At 41.0% G+C, this 21,688-nt stretch overlaps 1 protein-coding gene across 1 annotated transcript in view; it reads right to left on the bottom strand.

Moving 5' to 3' along the window:
* The window catches only part of FAT3 (FAT atypical cadherin 3), a 722,716-nt gene that overhangs the window by 176,928 nt on the left and 524,100 nt on the right, over positions 1 to 21,688 (bottom strand). Inside the window, exons 4-5 of the mRNA XM_042780568.1 lie at positions 7,207 to 7,521; positions 4,460 to 4,670 (exon numbers count right to left, since the gene is read on the bottom strand). Coding sequence (XP_042636502.1) covers positions 4,460 to 4,670; positions 7,207 to 7,521 — 526 coding nt within the window. The remainder of the gene's footprint in view (positions 1 to 4,459; positions 4,671 to 7,206; positions 7,522 to 21,688) is intronic.

Below are 21,688 nucleotides of genomic sequence, written 5' to 3'. Positions count from 1 at the left end.
GTTTCGTTCTGCTGTGCACGGGGTCGCTATGAGTTGGAAACGACTCGACGGCACTTAACAACAACAAAGTCTAAGTCAAGTGAAAAGCTAAAAAAAGTGTGGCAGCATCCTCTGTTAAACTGTGAGTAAAAAGAAATTATATTAAGTGCGTAATAATGGTAGCCTTTACAATACAAATATTTGCCACTAGAATAAAAATATGAGGACTAAACTGTGAACCAGATTGCTTGCACATTAGAGAATATGTAAATCAAGGAGCTGCTGAGTTGAAATCATTGTCTCCTGAGAAGTGTGAAGATATGTGATGAAGCCACAAAGGATTCTGGGTTATTTTTGTTCCCTTCACTTTCTTTTCCTTTTAACACAGAGAAGGAACATGCTGTGCGTTGGGCTGTTTAAACACAGAACAGCTGAATTTTATCATGTTTCCTTTTAATTACAGCATTTTTAACTGGGTTACAAGTAGGACTTCTGTTTCTGGAAGCCAAGGAAAGTCTAGTTTCTTTGGAGGTACAAGAAAGTGCCTCACAGATCCTTGGCGCAGGAGTTCAGGCTTGCTCACCACACAGTTTTTATCAATTCATATCATAAGGGGAGGAAAAGAAATGCAGTTAAAGCAAGAATCTGGTAGATTCAGAAATATGGAAACGAGAAGACAATACTCTCAGGAGGAAAAGTGTGCTGAAACCCCATTTTTGCTTACTTAATGAGAATTCATTAGTTATAGCATTTGTAAATTGTAAATGCTAGGCCAGGATGCTGTGGTTTTTATACCTATGAGTGTCTGGATAAGTGTCTGAATTTACTAGGCCTAAAATGGAATCAAATCTTGAATCTGCTGGAAAGATTCATAACAGCATGTACCAAAGCAAGACCTACACATAAATCTGAGAACTCATTTCAGTTCCATTCTGAAATTATGTGCTCTATGTCTAACCCTAGCATTCAACTATAGTCCTCAGTTAACCTTCTTAGGCTACTAATTATGTCTTATCTTTCTTCTTTGTTAGCTTGGCCAAGGAAGGTACTTAGTTAAGGAGAAAAGGAGAAAGAGGTGAGAGTTTCAATGGCCAAGGATAAATAAGCAAGAAATCTTGAAAGCAAGAATAAAACATCTGAAGATGATAAAGAGAGCAACAGGTATTTAGAGAAGGGGAAGGATGTTGTCAGCAGAATGGGAGAAAAAAAAAAAAAAGGCTCTGATAGATTGGAAAGGATTTTCAATAGGGAGATATGGCGGCAGGGGAACCATATCAATACTGAAAGCAACCAGCATCTGGGGAAAAGATTTATTTCTGTGGTGAAAGAAAGAGTTGGAGTTTCAAGATGTTGTTGGCTGGATGTGGGGGTGGAAAGAAAATCATGTTTTGTTTGGGCATCTGGCCCAGTAAGGAATTTGTAAAGGAGGCTCAGAGAGAGTTTACCAGATCTATAGTGAAATCTCTGTGATTGAAGCATCCAGACCAGACAGGCAACCCTGTAGGTCTTCATTAAGAGAACTATCAATGCATTGAAACCAAGAGCTCTATAGGAAGATATAGCTTTTAGAAAAACAAAGATGGAGAAATGTGAAAGCAGAGGTCATGTTCTTGATAATGGCTTCTGGATCTGTTTGGAGTAGCCTAAAAAGACCCCTTCTAAGGAGGGCTCCTGTCTCTTCTTGGACCAGTGATGTTCCCATTTTGTCAAAGGCACTGTAGTTGCTATGGCTGAGTATACAGTGGAAGGCCCCTTAACTCTGGATGGGTCTCAGGAGGCATCAGTAGGGTTGACAAATTGGTTGCCTGTGCACCTCCATCACTCAGCATTGTTTATTCCACTCACTGTGGGTAGACAGCAACAGAAGCACTGGCAGAAGGAAGGTTTGAGGAGACATGGGTCTTGACTAGTGATTAAGGAAGGAGACCAGAGAAACACAGATGAAACTATACAATAGCACTAACAATGCTGCCGTGAAAACTATGCAAGTGAGGTTCCGCTCAGCACTAGTGGGCATGCTTGCCTATACACAATCATGCAGACACATGCAGGAATGCTAAAGAGTTGTGAAATTGGTCTGGATAATAGGAGTCAGGGGGCTGGCAGATGGAGTGTCAAATGAGAGCTTGTAGGATTTTTCAAATGGAGAACCAGTGAGGGCATTCTGGGGTGGAGATGGTGGATGAGACATGCTGCAAGTTAGGAGTCTGTATGCATGGTGGCAGAGAATGAAGCAGTGCTGTCAGATTGTAGAGGTGCTCACAAACTGGAGTGTCAGGGGAAGTGGAAATAAAACAGTGGCTGATGAAAGAGGACAACTCCCACAGCTCACGGACAGCACAACAGCCCTGTTGCCCATAGGGTTTGCACTGCATTCTTGTTTGGGGTATTTAAAGGAAATCAATATTGCACATGTCCTGGAGGCCCAGCACCAGGGACACATGTTGAGACTGAAATGCATCTTTCATGACTCTGATTGGGTGTCGTAGTGAAGAAATTGACAAAGGTGCTTGTACTGATAACCGGATTATGAGTATGTGCATCTTTTGTTTTACCAAGAAAGAAGCTGAAGCTGATAGCATCTTAATGAGCTGAAAATTATTGAGAAGATAAAGAAGGGAGACCTTTCACAGATCAGAAGAGCTCCAATTTCAAACATATTAAGTGGAGATGAAAAAGGAGTTGAAAGCTTGGAATGAGGACGGTCCTGTACAAGAATGGTATGACTAATGCCAATTAAGTAAAATCAAGATGTTCCACTGTCATTCTGGAAAATGAAATATGTAGCAAACAGGCTCTTTCATTTTGGGAGTTCAGAGGACCCTCTATAGAGCAGGGCTTTGAACTGGTTCATTCCAGTTCGACCACTGCTGAGACTTTGCATTTCCACCCCAGATATACTGAATCAAAATCTACATTTTGACATAAGAGTCACTTGGGGATCTTGTTAAAATGTAGATTCTGACTCAGTATATCTGGAGTGGAGAGGCAAATTCTCAACAGGGGTTGAACCAGAATGAACTGGTTTGAAGCCTTGCTACTAAAGTAGGACTGTGGGCTACGAGGCGTTCTTTTTCTGTGCCTCATTATAACAGATGTGGAATGTTCTTAATGCTTTCCCCAGACTCTGCTGTTCCTAGGAGGGGAGGCAGGTTCCTGCCCATCCCATCCAGGCAGTGACATGTGGAGGGAAATGATTCCTCCAGACTTCTCCTGGATTCCCTGCCTCCCATGGAGAACCGTGGGAAGTCAGCTTCAGCTCAGGTTCATGTCACATCCGGGCTGGCACACACGCTCCTCATCTTTCCTCTTAGCAACAGCCCATTTTGTTCCCTGGCCCTCAGCACACATTTCCTCTCCACTGCCTCTCCCTGCTGATTTGTCTAGGGCAGTAAGTGCTGTTTCTCCCCCTCCTTTTCCAGCCGGGCATGCTTGCTTGCTTGCTTTCAAGGAATTTGAAGGTTGGCTCCCAAGACCTATCCTGTACGCTTACATCTGCTTTCTCTATCAGCTCACGTGGGAAGCTCACTGGCAATATATCTAGGTTCCATTTCCGGCCCTTCCTTTGTGGACAACAGCCAGGGGACTCTCCTAGTGGGGTTTTTTGGTCTATATGAATGGCACTATTGCTGCAAAACAGAGGGGCTGAAATACATTTTAATCTCTTTTCAGTTGGAAAAGGCCCACTTAAATAAACCAACCTGCAAATGGATAAAAACAAAACAACAAAAAGGCCACATATCTCAAAAGCAAAGAAAAAAATTTTAAAAAATCAAAACAAACCCCCAAACTCCAAACCCCATCAAACCTCAAACAAAGGAGTCATTGGATACGAGTAATGCAATATCTGTTAGAGGCATGTATGAAATCTGTGGGCTGCACTTCAGCCTGTCACAGGCAGTTATGAAAGATGTAATTTAATTTGCTTCAAAAAAAAAAAAAAAAAACACCCGTAAAAGGCAGATTGGATAGCTGTATTTTAGCAAATGTGTTTGCACTAAGGGTACCTTCTGTTGAACAGTTCTGCCCACAAGCTGTCTGTAGAATATAGAACATCTCTCGAGCATGCTTGCCACCTTGAAGCAGGGCAGTCGGGAGCAGAAAAAAAAAAAAAGAACAGAATGCAGAAAAAAGGTGAAGAAAAAGAGAGAAATGAAAGACAGCAAGTCTAGTACCATCAATACATTTAGAAATGAGATTAGCCAAGTGTGACAATAGAATTTAAATGACACACAGAAAGACATTAAGATTTCAGTAAATAACGTACTATGGAAAATCCAGCCAGAGAGCACTTTCTGTTCAGCTTAGCTACAGAGTCAGAACGAAAGCACAGGTCAATTATTCATTTTACTGGCTCTTTTGCATTCCAGCACTATACATCTTTTAATCTTAGCACTAATTGTTAGTTTTCTTGCTAAAAGTTGCTCCACACAGCCAGTTATGACAGTGCCCAATACTGCTCTGGAGGACTCGGACTTACCAACTATGTCAAACCACAGAGGGGTGTTAGCTGGCTGCACAGATACCACCCCTACAATCTCTGTTACTCTATCGCTTTCCATGACTGTGAAGTTATAAAACGGTTCATCGAAGGTCAGCGGTAGAGGTGAAGGGGGTGGTTTCTTAATCCATTCAATGTGGAGACGGGCCGTGGAGGATTTCTGTGGGCGCCCATTGTCCACCGCCTTTATCTACTCACACACGGAGAGAACACAGAAGAACATCTTTATGTCTTAGAGCTCTTAACCCTTGTTGAAGTGTGGACTGTCACTGCATAGGGTGGGGGGGGTAAAGATCCATCCTCATCATAGGGTCAGAAAGGGGGAGAAGAGAGTGGAGATCTGGGGGAATGTGGTCCAGGAATGGGGGAGAAGCAACTGAGTCAAGTGGAGGTTCCATATCACTTTAACCAGAAGGCAATCTAAACCAGTGCCACTTTACAAATGTGAAAGACTGGGAAAACAAAAATTGCACTTACAATTTTTAATGTTTTATGGGCATAAATGGTAGTTGAATGAGCAGAAATGGCTAATTTGATTCTTTATACCATGAACCTGAACCTTACTTCTGGAGGTGATTGTGGGAAAGGGAATAAAGTGCACTGTGAATCCCTATGTAAGTAATATGTGGAATGCTGTGTGCAGAAGTAGCTGCATTTGTCTATATTTGTATGTGTGCACTTGGGTTTTGCAGCTCTTTCCTCTGCTTTATTCTGGAAGAGTGCACACTTCCCTGACATGGAGTCCCAGAAGGGTGATGGGGTAGACTGGGGAGAAGGCAGCAGCCTTGCTCTAATGACTTTAGAGACCTCTTAACTGTGACAATGTGAAGGAGCATAAACTCTCTAGGTGGAACCATGAGCCCCTGAAGGCAGCAGGGTGGGAGTGGTAGGATGGTGCTAATGACTTTTCTCTGTGGTCATAAATCAGCTGATATAAGAATGGGGAAAATATGTCTCCTTGTCCAACTGAGCAGGGTGAACTTCTATAGTCTCCTGGACTCAAATGGGATGGTCAAGTCCAACAAGAAGAAAACATTGACAGAAAATCAAATCAAATCATATTTGAAAAAAAAAAATTCCAAAGATTATTTTTTAAAAATAACATTTACAGGTACATGACTAGTAGTCATAGCCTTTAAATACAGTGACAATTCATAGGACCCTAATATTAAGTGTTTATGGATGACCACTCCGCCCCCCGCCCCCGGCCAAATCTCTATAAGATGGACCACCTTTGGAGATATATACCTTAGATCAAGTTCCTTGGGAGCACAGCCTGAGATGGAGATTGAGTACACATGGTTTTCTGGGGGAATGAACTTAGAAGAAAGGTAGTAAAGAAAGTGAGATATGGCAGAGAAGCAGGTAAACAAGAATGTCATCTCAGCTTCATCCCACAGGGAGCTCTGAACTATGAGTTCCAACATGGAGCTGGTTCCACCTTGAGGCAATGAGTTTGGCTTTTTTTGTAGCCCTGTGAAAATTAATTATTGGCTGTGGGATGTAGGGATATGTGTGTGTCATTTAGGGAGGATGTAACCTCTTGGTCTAGGCAGCTCCTCTTTAGCCAAGGTTTTTTTTTTTTTTTTGGAAAAGCAGGCAGCTGTGTGTCCTTAGTAGACAAATTCACAGCAGCTGGTGGATAGATACGCTAGCCTAGGAAAGGGCTTCTGGGCTGGGTACCAACAGCATCTATTATAGTCCATCTAGCTCTCAAAGTTCCCAAATAGCAAGTCTCCCATAGTTGGCAACAGCATGGAATCAAAGGAGCTTCTAAGTGTAGAAGCAGAGATTTTTTATTATTATTTTTAAATGTTTTTTTTTTTTTTTAATTTCCTCTGCTCACTGTTCTAGAGATGTTACTGGGAAGGGGGGAAAATAAATCCAGACCATGAAAATGGAAGGATAAATCAAATGTTATCAGGCCATCCCTTAAACTAATAAAGAACTGAATGGATACAGCAGAGGAATCCGAGGACAAAGAGAAGTACATTGGATTGCACCAACTCTGGATAGTTGTTGGAGCTCTGGAAAGTGCCCATCACTTGTGAGGATGGCCGCTCACCTAACTGGCAGGTGTACTGCATGTCCAAAGTGGTTAAGGGAGGGGAAAACAGGCTGGTACCTTAGATATGGGAGTTTGATTCTCTCCTTGAGATAGTATTCATGTTTGTTTTCATTATTAATTTTCTAACAATGAAAAATGTCGTCTCTTTTTCATTTGAGTCTTTTCACCTTTTAGAGAATAAATACAGCTAACAATTTGTACCTCATAATTTATGTAACTAAATTCATATTCTATTGCATTGTCAACTATTACAAAAGTTGTTTTCTTTGGTGTTATCTTTGAGGACATGTTCGGTGATATGGTAAGTGGTAGGTTGGACATGTCACATTGCTGTTCCCCTCACTTCAGTTTACACATATGTTCACTACTTTGAACACTATTTAGGGTCACAAGAGGTATAGCTGAGTATGTGGTGGAGCATCTGTGGACTGGGAATGAAGAAGGTTTGTTGACAGGACACAACCAAAGGAAACCCTCTCACTATTAACGGGTTATCATCAAAACAGTCCAGAGTTCTCACCTGTACTTGTCTCCCAGAAATTTGTTTAATTTGTAGCTGTACTTTTTTATTCTAAAGAGTGATTGTTCAAAGGAACATCCATGGATTATAAAGCAATCTCTCCTCTTTTTATTGTTTCTGAGGTTCAGAATATCTTACCGTTAGGATGTCATAACTTCCTGCTGTAAATTGCTTTCTGGAAGAAACCATGCCAGTTTTAGGGTCAATAAAGAACTTTCCATCATCATTTCCATCCACGATGCTGTAGGAAATTTCTGCGTTGGGGCCTTCATCTCTGTCGAATGCAAAAGCCCTGTAAATAGGTTCTCCCCTCTTCTTCCGGTCCCGTTCTGGTAGCTTGATCTGGTAGACCTTCTCTGGGAACTGGGGCTTGTTGTCATTTTCATCTAGAACCTGAACCACCACCCAAATTGTCGACTGTTTGGGAGAAGAACCACCATCTGTCACAGTCACCTGAGTTTGGAAAGAGAAAGCATTGTGCAATTGGAAAGGGCAAAAAATTTTCTTGCCACTCCTCCTCTGCCCTACCTTACAAAAAGTCTGTTCTGTGCACTAGGGCATATCAATATTTCTTATTCCTATAGTTCATATCAAATGCATAACTTTTTATAGTTCATTGCACAAGGAGGGATACCCTCAAACCTAGTAATGGAAGTAATTGCTGAAAGGATAGGAGGGAAGCAGGTCTGATTGTGGTGTGGAATAGAGAGAGAGAATAAATAGGATGGATTTTATAAAACACAGCAGCTTATATAGATTAAATATATAAAAACACACAAAAAAAACCCACAACTATTATTGCATATTAACCATGAGTGCTTATCCTCATCCTTGGGCAATGTTATCACTATACAAAGTCTTCCAATACTCATTTTCTTTTCTTTCTTTCCCATCTCCAAGTAAATTTTATGATTTTTACATTGTCACAACCAAAAGAAAACTGTAATGTATGCTTCACAATTTAGATAGCTGGTTGTAAGTACATCTGATAGTTAAAATATGTTTTTAACAACCACAAAAATTGTTTTTTTTTTTCTCTCCAGGAAAGTGGGAAGAGGGTTGGGTGTTCCTTCCCAGCCTCCGAGATGCTGTTCTGATGCATGTCCATGAATATGGAGAGGGAGAGGGGAAAAGAAGAGCTTGTATACAGAGAATTTGTGTGGCAGATGTCATGAGTGTTCAAATCTTAATGTGACTAATTTTCTTGTTGGTCAGAGTGATGATAATCACAATGATAATGGAAACTAACATGTGGACAAGGTGATAATTTATAAAGCACCCTGCCATGCATTATCTCATTTATTTTCTACAACAGCATCAACAGTAAATAGAACATGTTTATTTCCATTTCACAGATGAGAAAATAGAGGCTCAGAGGTTACATAGTAAGTGCTAGAGCTACATATTGATCTTTTGGCAATTCCTAATCTTCCGTTTGACCACAATACCTGGGAGAAATAAGATTTATTCTTTAAATCATTGCCTCGAATAAGGCAGCTTATTACTCCAAAATATGTATTTGGAGGCTGGGAGGAACAGAAGGATGTACTCAGTACCAATAGGAGAAAAAACAACAGTGAATTACGATACCTGGCCTACAGTTTTTCCCCTAATAAAGCAACTTGACAGGAATAACTGAAATAAAGGGCAAAACTGTGGGAAAACAAATTAAAGGCATTTTACAAAAACAGGACTGCAATCTAGTTTAGTTCCTCTTTCAAGCTGCCTAAGACAATGGCTTTAATAGACTAAAGATAAATTTACGTAGGAATTCTTGCTTTCTTTGAAAAATCAATCAAATTTTTCTGTCTCTCTTTCGCTTTCTCAGACTGTGAGGTTTAATTACTGATTGAAAAAGTGTTGGATGTTCCTTGGGGCTAGATATAAGAATGGTTTTCTTTTTCTTTTTTTCAATTTTTATTGTGATTTGAGTGAAAGTTTACAAAGCAAATTCATTTTCCATACAGAAGTTTATACACATTTTGTTTCATAAAATTGTAATTCCCCAAAGTGTAACAGCTCTCTTCCCACTTCCTTTCCATAGTTACCTCTTCCCTGTGTCCTTCCCTCCCATTCACTCCTGCCCATGAGCAATCTCCCTGTGCAAACACTGCCCTTCTGTCCTCCTACATCAAGCAAGTTTTTTTCCCAGGTTATTTTCCCAATTGGTTTGTTGTGTTTCTCTCTCTCTCTCTCTCACACACGCACACACAACCCACACACCTCAAGGGCCAATATACACTAAGGCTGGGTTTTGACTCCAGCTAATTCGTGGACACACTGAGTTCTGGAGAGGCATGTTCTGATGCTGCCGCTGAACGACAATGTTATATTCCCAGGTGAGTTTTGTTGACCAAAACACATTGATTTCTTGGCTGCTCTCTTTTCCGCTTGAAGGGCCTCTTTCCAAATCCAGGCAACAGAATCACCTCCTTGTTGCTTATGAATGAATGTTTGCACTGGGCTCCAAGATGAAGTTCTGGGTTGCTGTTTCAGGTCCACAAGGCAGCCAAAGAAGGCAAGGCCCTCAAGGCTGTGGTTCACTACTCCTTCAAGGATCCTGTGGCTGTCAAATTGTTGTCTTTTGGAGTAGACCTGGATTTACAAATGCAGGTCCTTGAAGTATCTGGCGAAGGAGGGCAGCTGCAAAGACTCATGAACAGGCTGGTAGGTTGCTTACCCTACCACCTCATTTTAAGAACTGACCTCCCTTGCTCCCTCCGGCCACACACGCAATTGTCAAGTCCTTCAACACCACCACCACCACCAGCTGCTGTGGAATTGATTCCAACTTGTGACGACCCCATCTGTGTCAAAGCACAACTGTGCTCCACAGGTTTTTCAACAGCTAAGTTTTCAGAAGTAGATCACCATGACTTTCTTTTGAGGAGCCTCTGGGTGCACTCAAACCTCCAACGTTTTGGCTGGCAGAAGAGAACATTAATCATTTGTACCACCGAGGGACTCCTTCTCAACATACCATGCACTTTTCTATCTCAAGGCTTTTGCAGATGATGTCCTCTCTCTCCAGGATGCTTTCCCCATCCCTTCCCTCTACTCATCCTATACATCCTTAAAGCCCACTAAACCTTCACTTCCTCAGGGATGTCTTCATTTCCCCAGAATTAGGGCCACCCCCCATTTTCCTCATCCTCTGAATTATGCACTCTTAAATCATTCTCTAAAGAGCCCTGGTGGCATAAGGGTTAAGCTAACTGAGAGGCTGGCATTTCAAACTCACCCAGCGGCTCCCTGGGAGAAAGACCTGGTGATCTGCTCTTGTAAAGATTACAGTCAAGAAAACCCTAAGAGAAAGTTCTATTCTGTCACACAGAGTCGCTGTGAGTCAAAAATGGAATTGATAACACCTAACAACAACAAATCACCCTATGCTTTTCTTGGATAACATCATTACAGAGATAAATTAAATCTATTATTCTCCACTTACAGTTTATGAACTGTATAAGGATGAAGATAGATTTTGTGTGTTTTGTTCACTGTTCACACACCTGTATCAAGTCCCATAGAAAATGCTTATTTAATTAATAAAGGCTCTAATTCAGACCCTGCTTGAACAATCTCTTTGGTCAGGGCAGTCTTACTGAGGAAAATCTTCTCAGATCTTTGTAGGCCCTTTACAACACGGCCTCAAGATGTCTTTTTGCCAAATACTCCCCCACCTCCTTACCCACCATGCTAATCATGTTGACAAATCCCAAATCTGTATCTCTGCCTAAGCCTATTTCTCCATCTCTGAACCAACATGTCTTACTTTATTAAGAATCTATTTTCTGGACCTCTCACATATACTTCAGCACCTCAAAGTCACCAACTGAATCATCACCCTCAAATTCCCTCCTTCTATATATTCATTAGCTCAGTGAATGACACTGTCACCGACTTACACAAAAGTCCACACCAAAATCCTGGGCATCCACTGAGAGGTCCTCCCTCTGCCTAGTTATCCACATGATAGGTCATGAGGACCAGCAGTCATGGCTTATGTGTACCCCCCATATGCCAGCCTCCTCTGTTACACTGTCTCAAGGCAGGCCTCACCTGCATCTTGCTTGGATTGCTACAGTAGTACCTGGTCTCCCTGCCTTCTGGCTTCCTCTTTGTTGCCAAAGTATTAATTTTTGCTCCAAAATGTGATCATGCCCCTGACCTGCATAATGCTCTCCTTGAGTTCCTTGAGGACATGCCTTTTGCATATCTGAGTCCCTTGGTTATCTCCATGTACTATCTACCTCTTCCCTGCCTTCTCTGCTTCAGTTATACTGTGAGCTCCATTTCATTGCACAGCCTCCATTCCATTGCATAGCCATTTTGTCTCCATGGAAGGCCTTCTGGAAATATACTGTTAATCAGTCATAAAGCTTCAGTACAAACACTCCTTCTACAAAGCTATATTCTGCCTTCTCCAGGTTGACATAGATGCTCACATTATGCTGCCACTCCACTCTACTGTGTGCATAGCTCCAGGACACAAATTATCACCCTGAATTTATCCTTCTACACTGTGAGCAACTTGAGGTCAAGGACTGTATCTTATTCATCTTATGTTCCAGTACCTGGCATAGCTGTAAGTGTAAAATAGATGTTGTTGAGTGAAATTAAAAATTAATTTACTCCAAAATCTTTCCTATAATAATAAATGAGAAGAAAGTTCAGACATGGAGACAATAGAGAGACTGGGAACATACAATCCCCCAGGTTTCGTCTAGCTCTGATTCTATGAGTGGAAGTGAGCTAGAGTGAAACCCAGACACAGTTCCAACAGTGCCCTCTGGGGTTCAGGAGGGCAATGGCAGTACAGTGCTAGATTTCTCACCTTCCATTTGTGAGATCTGGGTTTGATTCTCAGCCAATGCACCTTAAGCACAGCTACCACTGTCTGTCATTGGGGACTTGAATGTTGCTATCATGCTGAACAGGTTTCAGTGGCACTTACAGACTAAGATGGACTAGGAAGAAAGGCCTGGTGATCTCCTTCTGTAAATCAGTCAATGAAAAGCCTATGGGTCACAGTAATTGTGCCTAGGGCTGCCATGAGTCAGGCCAACTTGACAGCAGCTAACAACCACAACAACTTGGAGGTTCATACTAACCTTATATCACTAAGAACACTACCAATTCCACTCTTGCTCATAATGGTTTTTAGCCACTTCCAAAGCTCGATCACCATTGTGGACATTTATTCACATTTGACTGAAATGATTTATTCACGGATCTGGCCCCTTCTACAGACTGTGAGTTACTCAGGGGCAAGAATCCTGTTCTTTTTCTTCTCTTTCATGGAACCTAGTGTACTCTCCATAAATGTTTGCTTAATTGGACTACATAGCTAATCTCAGTGTCTTAGTTTCCATTATTATTTCTCTAGACCCAATCATCTTCCCTGTCATGTTTTATGCCTGGCATATTCCATCAGATTCTCAGACCTCTTACTTCATGCTACTAGGCCTCAAGCCACTTACTACCACTTGGAATTAGTCAAGATGGATGGAGTAGCAGGACTAGAGTACAAAACAAAACTGAGAAAAATCCCCATCCTCTCCCCCAAATCATTTTTCATTGATGATGCAAGGAATGAGCCATTGTTTAAAAACTAGTCACACATTCTCTTGCTCTGCATAACCTAAGTAGAGATTACCAGACTACTCTAACCTAGATTTTCTGTTCTCACCACCAATCAATCTGGAAATTAATCAAAAGCCTGAAGGAAGAGTTAGCACCTAAACAAAAGGAACCACAAATATTTCAAATAACGAAAGGACAATATAAACATACCCCTCTTCATTTTTGTATGTTGCCCTGTGGTCTGTGAGTGCCAGGCAGGGCCGAAGGCAATCAACATGGGACAAATAGATTATAATGACAAAATTACAAAAGAGGACCAGAGTTTTAAGAATATCCTTGGAATACGCAAGAGCTTTATCGGGCCAAAATTGGATAGACAATGAGAATTCTGAAGTTACTACAGCTAGTGGAGGGCCACATTTCTCACTAGTTAGTTGAAATTATCTGATGTATTTATTTCTATTGTCTCTATCCTTCTAGTAGAATAAAATGATGTAAGCTGCCCAAGGGTTGAGACCTATGTCTTATTCATTTTCATGTTTCCGGTGATTATAAGAGTGTCTGGGAACTTATTTAGTATTTCTAAGCTGGAGAGTTCTGTTTTGGCATTCTCCTCAATCACTGATTCATCCTAAATGGTCATTTCCAGGCCATTGTATTTAAAATAGTAAACTCCTCAGTGGTTACATATCCTTTTCCCCTGTTTTATTTTTGTCTTTGGGTCTTCATCATTACCTGATATACTATGTATTTTACTTATGTGTTTATTTATTGCATGTCTACCTCTATTTGAATATGAACTCCATAAGGATATGGATTTTCTTATCTCTTGTTCACAGATCTATCTTTAGCATCTATAATAGTGCCAAGAACATAAGCATTTGATAAATATTTGTTGAATGAATGAAATAGTTAGATAGTAACTTCCAGGTACAGAGTTCTTTCCAAAATACATTAGGAGATGAGCAAACAAACAAGCAAACATAAATTTCTAACAGATCCATCCCACCCCCATGTGCCAAATCCTCTGTAACACTATGGACTTGTGATCATCTAACTTCACTTGACATATTTTCAACAAGGATAACTCAATCCCTTATGAATTATAAAGCAACCCATTTGTTGTTAGACAGGTTTAATTTTCAGAAAGGTATTTTAAATTCTGAACCCAAATCTACCTAGCTGTAAAATCCACTGTCATCCACTCAGATCTGACTCATAGCAACCCCTCCTTGGGTTTCCGAGGCAGTATCACTACAGAAGTAGATTGCCCAACCTTCCTTCTGAAGAGTAGCCAGTAGGTTTGAACCGTAGCCTCCTTTAAACTAGTTCTATCCTCCAGAACTTAACAGAAAAAGTTAATTTCTTCTTCCACATTGCCCCCGTTATCTATTTCTGGGTAATCCCAAATTAACTCACTGCTGTTGATTCCAACGCAGTGATTTTATAGGACAGGATAGAACTGCCTTACAGGGTTTCCAAGGCTATAATCTTTATGGAAGCAGATTGCCACCTCTTTCTCCCATGGAGCAGCTGATGGTTTTGAAACGCCAACCTTCCAGTTAGCAGCTGAACACTTAACCACTGTGCCACTGTTGTTGTTGTTATGTGCCGTCGAGTTGAACCCGACTCATAGCGACCCCTCCTTGGGTTTCCGAGGCAGTATCACTATGGAAGTAGATTGCCCCATCTTCCTTCCGAGGAGTGGCTGGTGGGTTTGAACCGCCAGCCTTCTGGTTATCAGTCAAGTGCCTTAGGCAATATGCTACCAGAGCTCCCTCCTTAATCCAAATCTAGGTGGCTAAAAAATAACCATAATCTTTTTATCATCTCTCATAGTTTAAGGGGGTTTAATGGAGCAGTTCTTACTTGGAGTCTCTCATGCAATTTCAGTCATATATATGTCATCAGACATATTTGTCAGATGATAGTGGTCACTAGCTGGGACCTCAGTTGGTGCTGTCAGCTTTAACATCAACAGATGGTCTCTTCACATGGTCTGTGCTCCCTCATAGTATCATGGCTGTGTTCCAAGAACAAGTGTCCCAAAGGATACGAAATGGAAGCTACCAGTTTCTTAAGGGTTGGGTTAAGAAACATGCATAGCTTCACTTGCACCATATTCTGTATTGGCCAACAGCCACACAACCTAGATTCAAGGAGAGGGATTATAAATCCCACTTTTGTACAAGAGCAGGATCAAATAAAATGGGAGCTATATTTTAGCACTTGACTGCTAACCAGAAGGCTGGCGGTTCAAACCCACCAGCCACTCCTCGGAAGGAAGATGGGGCAATCTACTTCCGTAGTGATACTGCCTCGGAAACCCAAGGAGGGGTCGCTATGAGTCGGGGCCGACTTGACGGCACATAACAACAGCAACAACAACAAGCTTCCTTCTTAAAATATGATACAGAACACAAGAGCAGCATTTCAATTTTAATCATACCTGTGAGAACTACCTCCATTATCCTAGAAACAGTCTTACATCTATTTATTTGGTACCTGACCATGTTATTTTAGGTGCTAGCCATGTCACATAGCTCTATAATATGAACGAAAGAAACAACTTAGGTCTTCTTTTTCTTGTGAAAAGCAAGAAACTATATAAATGTGTGGTTTCCATTTGGAAGCCTTATGTGCAGGATTTTATATTTGTCCCTATTAAATTTCATCTTATGGAAACTTTGGCTCCCTGTTCCAAGTTGTTAGTCATAACGATAATAGTTAACACATATTGCAAGCTTACTATGTATAAAGCATTCACTGGCATGGTACAGTTATCGTCTCCTTTAATTGTTATACAAATCTCATGAGTACTATTATTGTACTCATTTGACAAATAGGGAAACTAAATGAACTTAAGAACTTCTTCAAGAAAGAACCATATTATGTTAGTCAATGCAGAAAAGGCATCTGACAAAATCTAATACCCATTCTTGACAGAAATGTTCAGCAAAATAAGAATAGAAGTAAAATTCTTTGATATAATTAAAGGCATATACACAAAACCAACAGCCAACATTAGTCTGAATGGAGAAAGACTAGAAGCATTCTCCTTGTGAATGCGAACCAGACAAGTATGTCCTTTATCACCATTCCTATTCAATATTGTATTGCAAGTCCTAACCAGAACAATAAAGCAAGAAAGGGAAATAAAAGGCATCCAAATTGGCAAAGAACAGGTAAAACTATAGCTATCTGTAGAAGATATGATCCTATACATAGAAAATTCCAGACACTCAATAAGAAAACTACTAGAACTAACAGAAGGAAACAGTAAATGGTGGAGTGCAACATCAGTATATAAAACTCAGTCAGATTATGCTACATGACAAAGGGAACTCTGAAAAGGAAATCAGGAACAGGGTACCATTTACAGTCAACACCCAAAAGATGAAGCACTTAGGAATAAATCTAACCAGGGACACAAAAGACCTATACAGAGAAAAAACACCACTACAAGAAACTACAAGAGAACTACATAAATGGAAGAATACATACACCATGGGGCGCGCTGGTGGCATAGTGCCTAAGGCATTTGACTGCTAACCCGAAGGTTGGTGGTTCAAACCCACCAGCCACTCCTCAGAAGAAAGGTTGGGCAATCTACTTCTGTAGTGATATCACCTTGAAAACCTAGGAGGGGTCGCTATGAGTCAGATCTGATACCACGCTCATAAAGGGGAAGATTTAACATTGTGAAAATGTCAATACTACGCAAAGTTACCTACAGATATAATGCAATCTCAATCCAGAGTCCACTGTCATTCTTTAAAGAGATGGAAAAACTAATAACTTTTATATGGAAAGGAAAGATAAATAAAGCACTACCAAGAAAGAAGAACAGAGTCCTGAAACTTCCTCAAAATCTACTATACAGTAGTTGTGGTAATTAAAACAGCCTGGCACTGGTACTATGACAGACACATAGACCAATGGAACAGAATTAAAAATCCAAAAGTAAATCCATCTACCTTTGGTCAGCTGATGTTTGACAAAGGGTTGAAACTCATTAAATGGTGAAGAGATAGTCTCTTTAACAAACGGTGCTGGCAAAACTGGATACCCATTGCAGAAAAATGAAAAGGACCCATATCTCTTACTATATACAATTACTAACGCAAGATGGATCAAAGACTTAAATGTAAAGCCTAAAACCATAAATATCATCAAAGAAAAAATGGGAACAAATTTAGGGGCCCTAATACATGGCATAAACACATTATCAAATGTAAGCAAAAATGCGCAAAGAGCAGAAAACAAATTAGATGACTGGGACCTCCTAAAAATTAAATGCATTAAAAGCCTTCACCAAAAGAATGAAAAAAGAATCTACAGGCTGGGAAAAATCTACCCAAAGTGTTTTACAAGTCAGCAGAAAATGATCAAGGCAAGAGTAGATAATGGGAGAAACATAAGAGTTAAAGACACCAAGAACAAAAAAACCAAACTCATTGCCGTCGAGTGGGATCTGACTCATAGCAACCCCTTCTTGGGTTTCTGAGGCGGTGTCACTATGGAAATAGATTGTCCAACCTTCCTTCCAAGGAGTGGCTGGTGGGTTTGAACCGCCAGCCGTCTGGTTAGCAGGCAAGTGTCTTAGCCACTGTGCCACCAGAGCTCCTAAAGGCAACAAAGGTAAATATTAAATATACAATCCTGCAATGACAGTAATCTACGAGGGGATACAAAGATAGATATACAAGCTGAACAGGAGTGGAAAGGTGAATGGAATTACACATACAAATATATGTATAGGCTTGACAGAAGATATTTCTACATTTGTATTTATATGTGCTGCAAATATATCCGTGAATATAGTAGAGAATACAAGAGGCAAAGTTATGAAGACTTCTTACTTATAACCAAACACCTTGAAGGAATGAGTTGCTGGGCCTGGGGGCTCAGGACCATAGACTGTGGGGACACCAAGGTCAATCAGCACAAAGTAATCCATAAAGACAATGCCCTACACCCTACTTTGGGGAGTAGTGACTGGGGTCTTAAAAGCTTGTGAGCAGCCATCTAAGTACAACTGTTGGTCTCTCCCAATCCAGAGTAAAAAAAAAAAAGAAGTGAAGAAAATCAAAGATGCATGGAAACAGTAAGTCCACAAAACTAATGGACCACATGAACCCCAGGCTCTATGACCTTGAGACTAGAAAAACTACGGGGTGTCTGGCTACCACTATTGACTGACTGCTCTGAAAAGGATCACAAAAGGAGGTCCTGGACAAAGTAGGAAAAAAATGTGGAACAAAACTCAAAACAATAAAAAAGTCCAACTTACTGGTCTGATAGAGACTGGTGGAACCCCCAAGACTATGGCTCTTAGACATCCTTCAAGCCTGGAACTGAACTCACTCCTGTGGCTCAACTTTCAGCCAAACAATAACAGCAGGGAGGTGTATACTCCCTAGAACAACCAACAATATGAGATCAAAATAGCATCATTTGCCCAGGGATAAAGCTAGGAAGGCAGGAAGGTACAGGGAAGAAGGATGGACAGAAATGGTAAACACAGGGAGGAAGTGGGAAGAGTGCTGATATATTGCCAGGATTGCAATGAATATCACAAATCAAAATGTCTATGAATTGTAGAATGGAAAACCAATTTGCTCTATAAACTTTCATCCAAATTTCATTAAAACAAAGAGAGAGAGAGAGAGTGAGTGAGAAAGAAAAAACTTGTTCGTCACATTTCTCTTTGATGGTAGACCAGTGTTTAAAATTGAGTAGTTTTTTTTTTTTGGCGGGGGGGCTCGTTGGTTCAGTAAGGAGCTCTGGTGGCACAATGCCTAAAGCGTTTGACTGCTAACCAGAAGGTTGGTGGTTCAAACTCACCAGCCATTCTGCAGAAGGAAGCCAGAGCAATCTACTTCCATAAGATTTACTGCCTTGGAAACCCAATGAGGTCACTATGAGTTGGAATCAACTTGATGGCAGTGTGTTTAGTTTTCTCGTTTTGGTTGTTTAAGTGGTAGAATTCTCGCTTTCCATGCAGGAGACTTGAGTTTGATTCCCAGCTAATGTATCTCAAGCTCAGCCACTATTCATCTACCAGTGGTAGACTGTGTGTTGCTATAATGCTGAACAGGTTTCAGCAGAGCTTCCAGACTAAGATGCACTAGGAAAAAAGTCCTGGTGATTTTCTGCTAAAAATCAGGCCATGTAAATCCTATGGATCCTATCTGTAACATACTAAAATGAAAAATAACAACCTCACTGCCGTGGAGTTGGATCCAACTCATAGCAACCCCTTCTTGGGTTTCTGAGGCGGTATCACTATGGAAGTAGATTGCCCAATCTTCCTTCTGAGGAATGGCTGGTGGTTTTGAACCACCAGCCTTCTGGTTAGCAATCAAATGCTTTAGGAACTATGCTACCAGAGCTCCTTAATATACAGTCCTATTACCTTGCGGGAGCTCTGGTAGCACAGTGGCTAAGACACTTGCCTGCTAACCAGACGGCTGGCGGTTCAAACCCACCAGCCACTCTTCGGAAGGAAGGTTGGGCAATCCTACTTCCGTAGTGATACTGCCTCGGAAACCCAAGGAGGGGTCGCTATGAGTCGGGGCCGACTCGACGGCACATAACAACAACAACAACAACAATTACTTTGCAGCTCGGAGGGAAGGTTGGGCAATATACTTCCGTAGTGATACCGCCTCAGAAACCCAAGGAGGGGTCTCTATGAGTCAGGCCAAATCACGGCACAAAACAACATCAACAATTACCTCGCAGAAGTTTTTACATTATGAATTGAGTCCGGGGTGGAGGACTGCCACTGAATAGCAGCTAACAAGTTTGTTTCTAAACCAGTAATCAGCAAACTATGGCCTAGGGCAAATTTTGCCTGCTTATTTTGTTAAAGATTTATTGAGACACAGATACACCCATTCATTTATATGTTCTCTATGGGTGCTTTCAAGGAGCTCTGGTGATGTAGCACACAAGGCATCTGACTGCTAACCAGAAGACTGGCAGTTGAAAGCCACCAGCAACTCCACAGAAGGAAAACTGGGCAATCTACTTCGGTAAAGATTTACCTCCTTGGAAACCCAAAGGGGGTGGCAGTGAAATTGGTTCTTATTTATGGGTGCTTTCAAGCTCCAAAGATAGTTGAGTAGTTTAGGTAGAGACTGTATAGGTCACAAGACTAAAATATTTACTTTTTTTCCCTTTTTCAGAAAAAAGTTTGCTGACTTGTGGTCTAAGTCATGCTCTGCTGCCTCTGATATCTCTTATTTCTTGTCTGCTTTGCTCAATTTTCTGCTTGATAATTTACATAGGATTGTCACTCTTCCTCATGGGAACTTTGTAGGCATTGCCAATCCTATTCAACAGCTGGAGACAATGAGGCTTATAAGTCAAGTAACTTTTGCAAGGCCATTCAGCTGATAAGTGACAGAATGTAGTTTTGCACTCAAGTCTGTCTGGCATCACAGCTCATGCTCTTCTCCCTACACTGCACAGTCTATGCAGAAGCATCTGTTAACCATCTGTTTAAAATTCCCTCCCCAAGTGTGGCTTTGGATCAATATCAAGCTCTTAGTTGTGTTTCTAGAATCAAACCTTTTCCTTCTGATAATTGGGAACATCTTTGACTGTCTAAGGTCTTTTGGCACCTTTCCTGGTCTCAACTTCTTAAAAACTGCCACCAGGTCGTGGGTCACAGCTGCAACTTCTTGCTGCACTCCTAGACTTGAGACCCAAACTTACGATTTTGTTACACTTCTACATCTTCAGGCCCCTCACACGAAATTTGTTCTACACTTTTCAGCATGAAAATTACTCTCCTTGATAAAGGAGATAGGAAGGAGGGGCTGGATAGTCTTGGTTCCTCAGTATTAACTCTTATTTATCATGTACCTGAAACATATCAGTGATCACAATCATAAGGATGGCCCAGCACCAGGCAATGTTTCATTCTGTCATACATAAGGTCATCGTGAGTCCAGCTGATTCAATGATCACTAACAAGTGTTACTAGTTGCCAGTTTATTGTACTGTGGGGGCTTGCATGCTGCTGTGATGCTAGAAGCTATGCCACCAGTATTTCAAATGTTGAGCAAGGTCACCCATGTTGGACAGATTTCAGCATACCTGCCAAACTAAGATGGACTAGGAAGAAAGCCCTGGTAATCTGCTTCTGCAAATTAGCCAGTGAAAACCCTATGGGTCACCATGGTCCAATGCACAATTGATTGTGAGGATAGTTCAGGATGGGACAGCATTTCATTCCATGGTTTCACCTTGAGCTGTGGGCCGACTCAACAGCAGCTAACAACAACAACACTGACCAAACTGCGGACAGCACAGTTCTCATCATTCATGTATCTCCTCCTTTCCTGGTTACCACACAGATACGGATGAAGGAACTCACGGTCCAGTATGTTCCTATCCCTGTCATGCTCCCATATGTACTGAATCCCTCAGGGTAAATCCCTTTTCTCACCTCTATGATACTTGGAAAAACAGAAATCTCAAATGTTAAGTAAGAGAAATCAAGAATAAATGGGAATCTATATATCATTCTGTTTCAACAAGCTTGTTTTACAGATGAGGAAACTGAGGCCTAAATAGATGAGTTTCTTTGCCTAAGATCATCCTACTTACAATATCTTTAATCTGTCTACTTTTCCTAGCTGCCTTTGAGCTTCAAAGGAGGTCTGAATTAATAAATTATCAGATATATACCTGTGATTTACATATTGCAGAGCTTTTAATTTAGGTGTTTTTTTCAGAATGCTTGGTTTGTAACTTAAACATAAAACAAGGAAGAAATGTATTTATTGGTAATATCAAAAACTGAACCACACTCACTGCTGTTGAGTTGGATCTGACTCATAGCGACCCTTCCTTGGGTTTCCAAAGCATTATCCCTATGGAAGTAGATTGCCCAACCTTCCTTGCGAGGAGTGGCTGGCGGATATGAACCGCCAGACTTCTGGTTAGCAGTCATATGCCTTAGACACTATGCCACCAGAGCTCCCGTAAATATAATAGGTACTCTTTTTTTTCTTTCCTTTTT

Source organism: Orycteropus afer, unplaced genomic scaffold (assembly GCF_000298275.1).
Source record: "Orycteropus afer afer isolate SDZICR_OR568_19922 unplaced genomic scaffold, OryAfe1.0 scaffold00047, whole genome shotgun sequence".
NCBI lineage: Eukaryota > Metazoa > Chordata > Mammalia > Tubulidentata > Orycteropodidae > Orycteropus > Orycteropus afer.
This window is presented reverse-complemented; position numbering and strand designations above follow the sequence as displayed.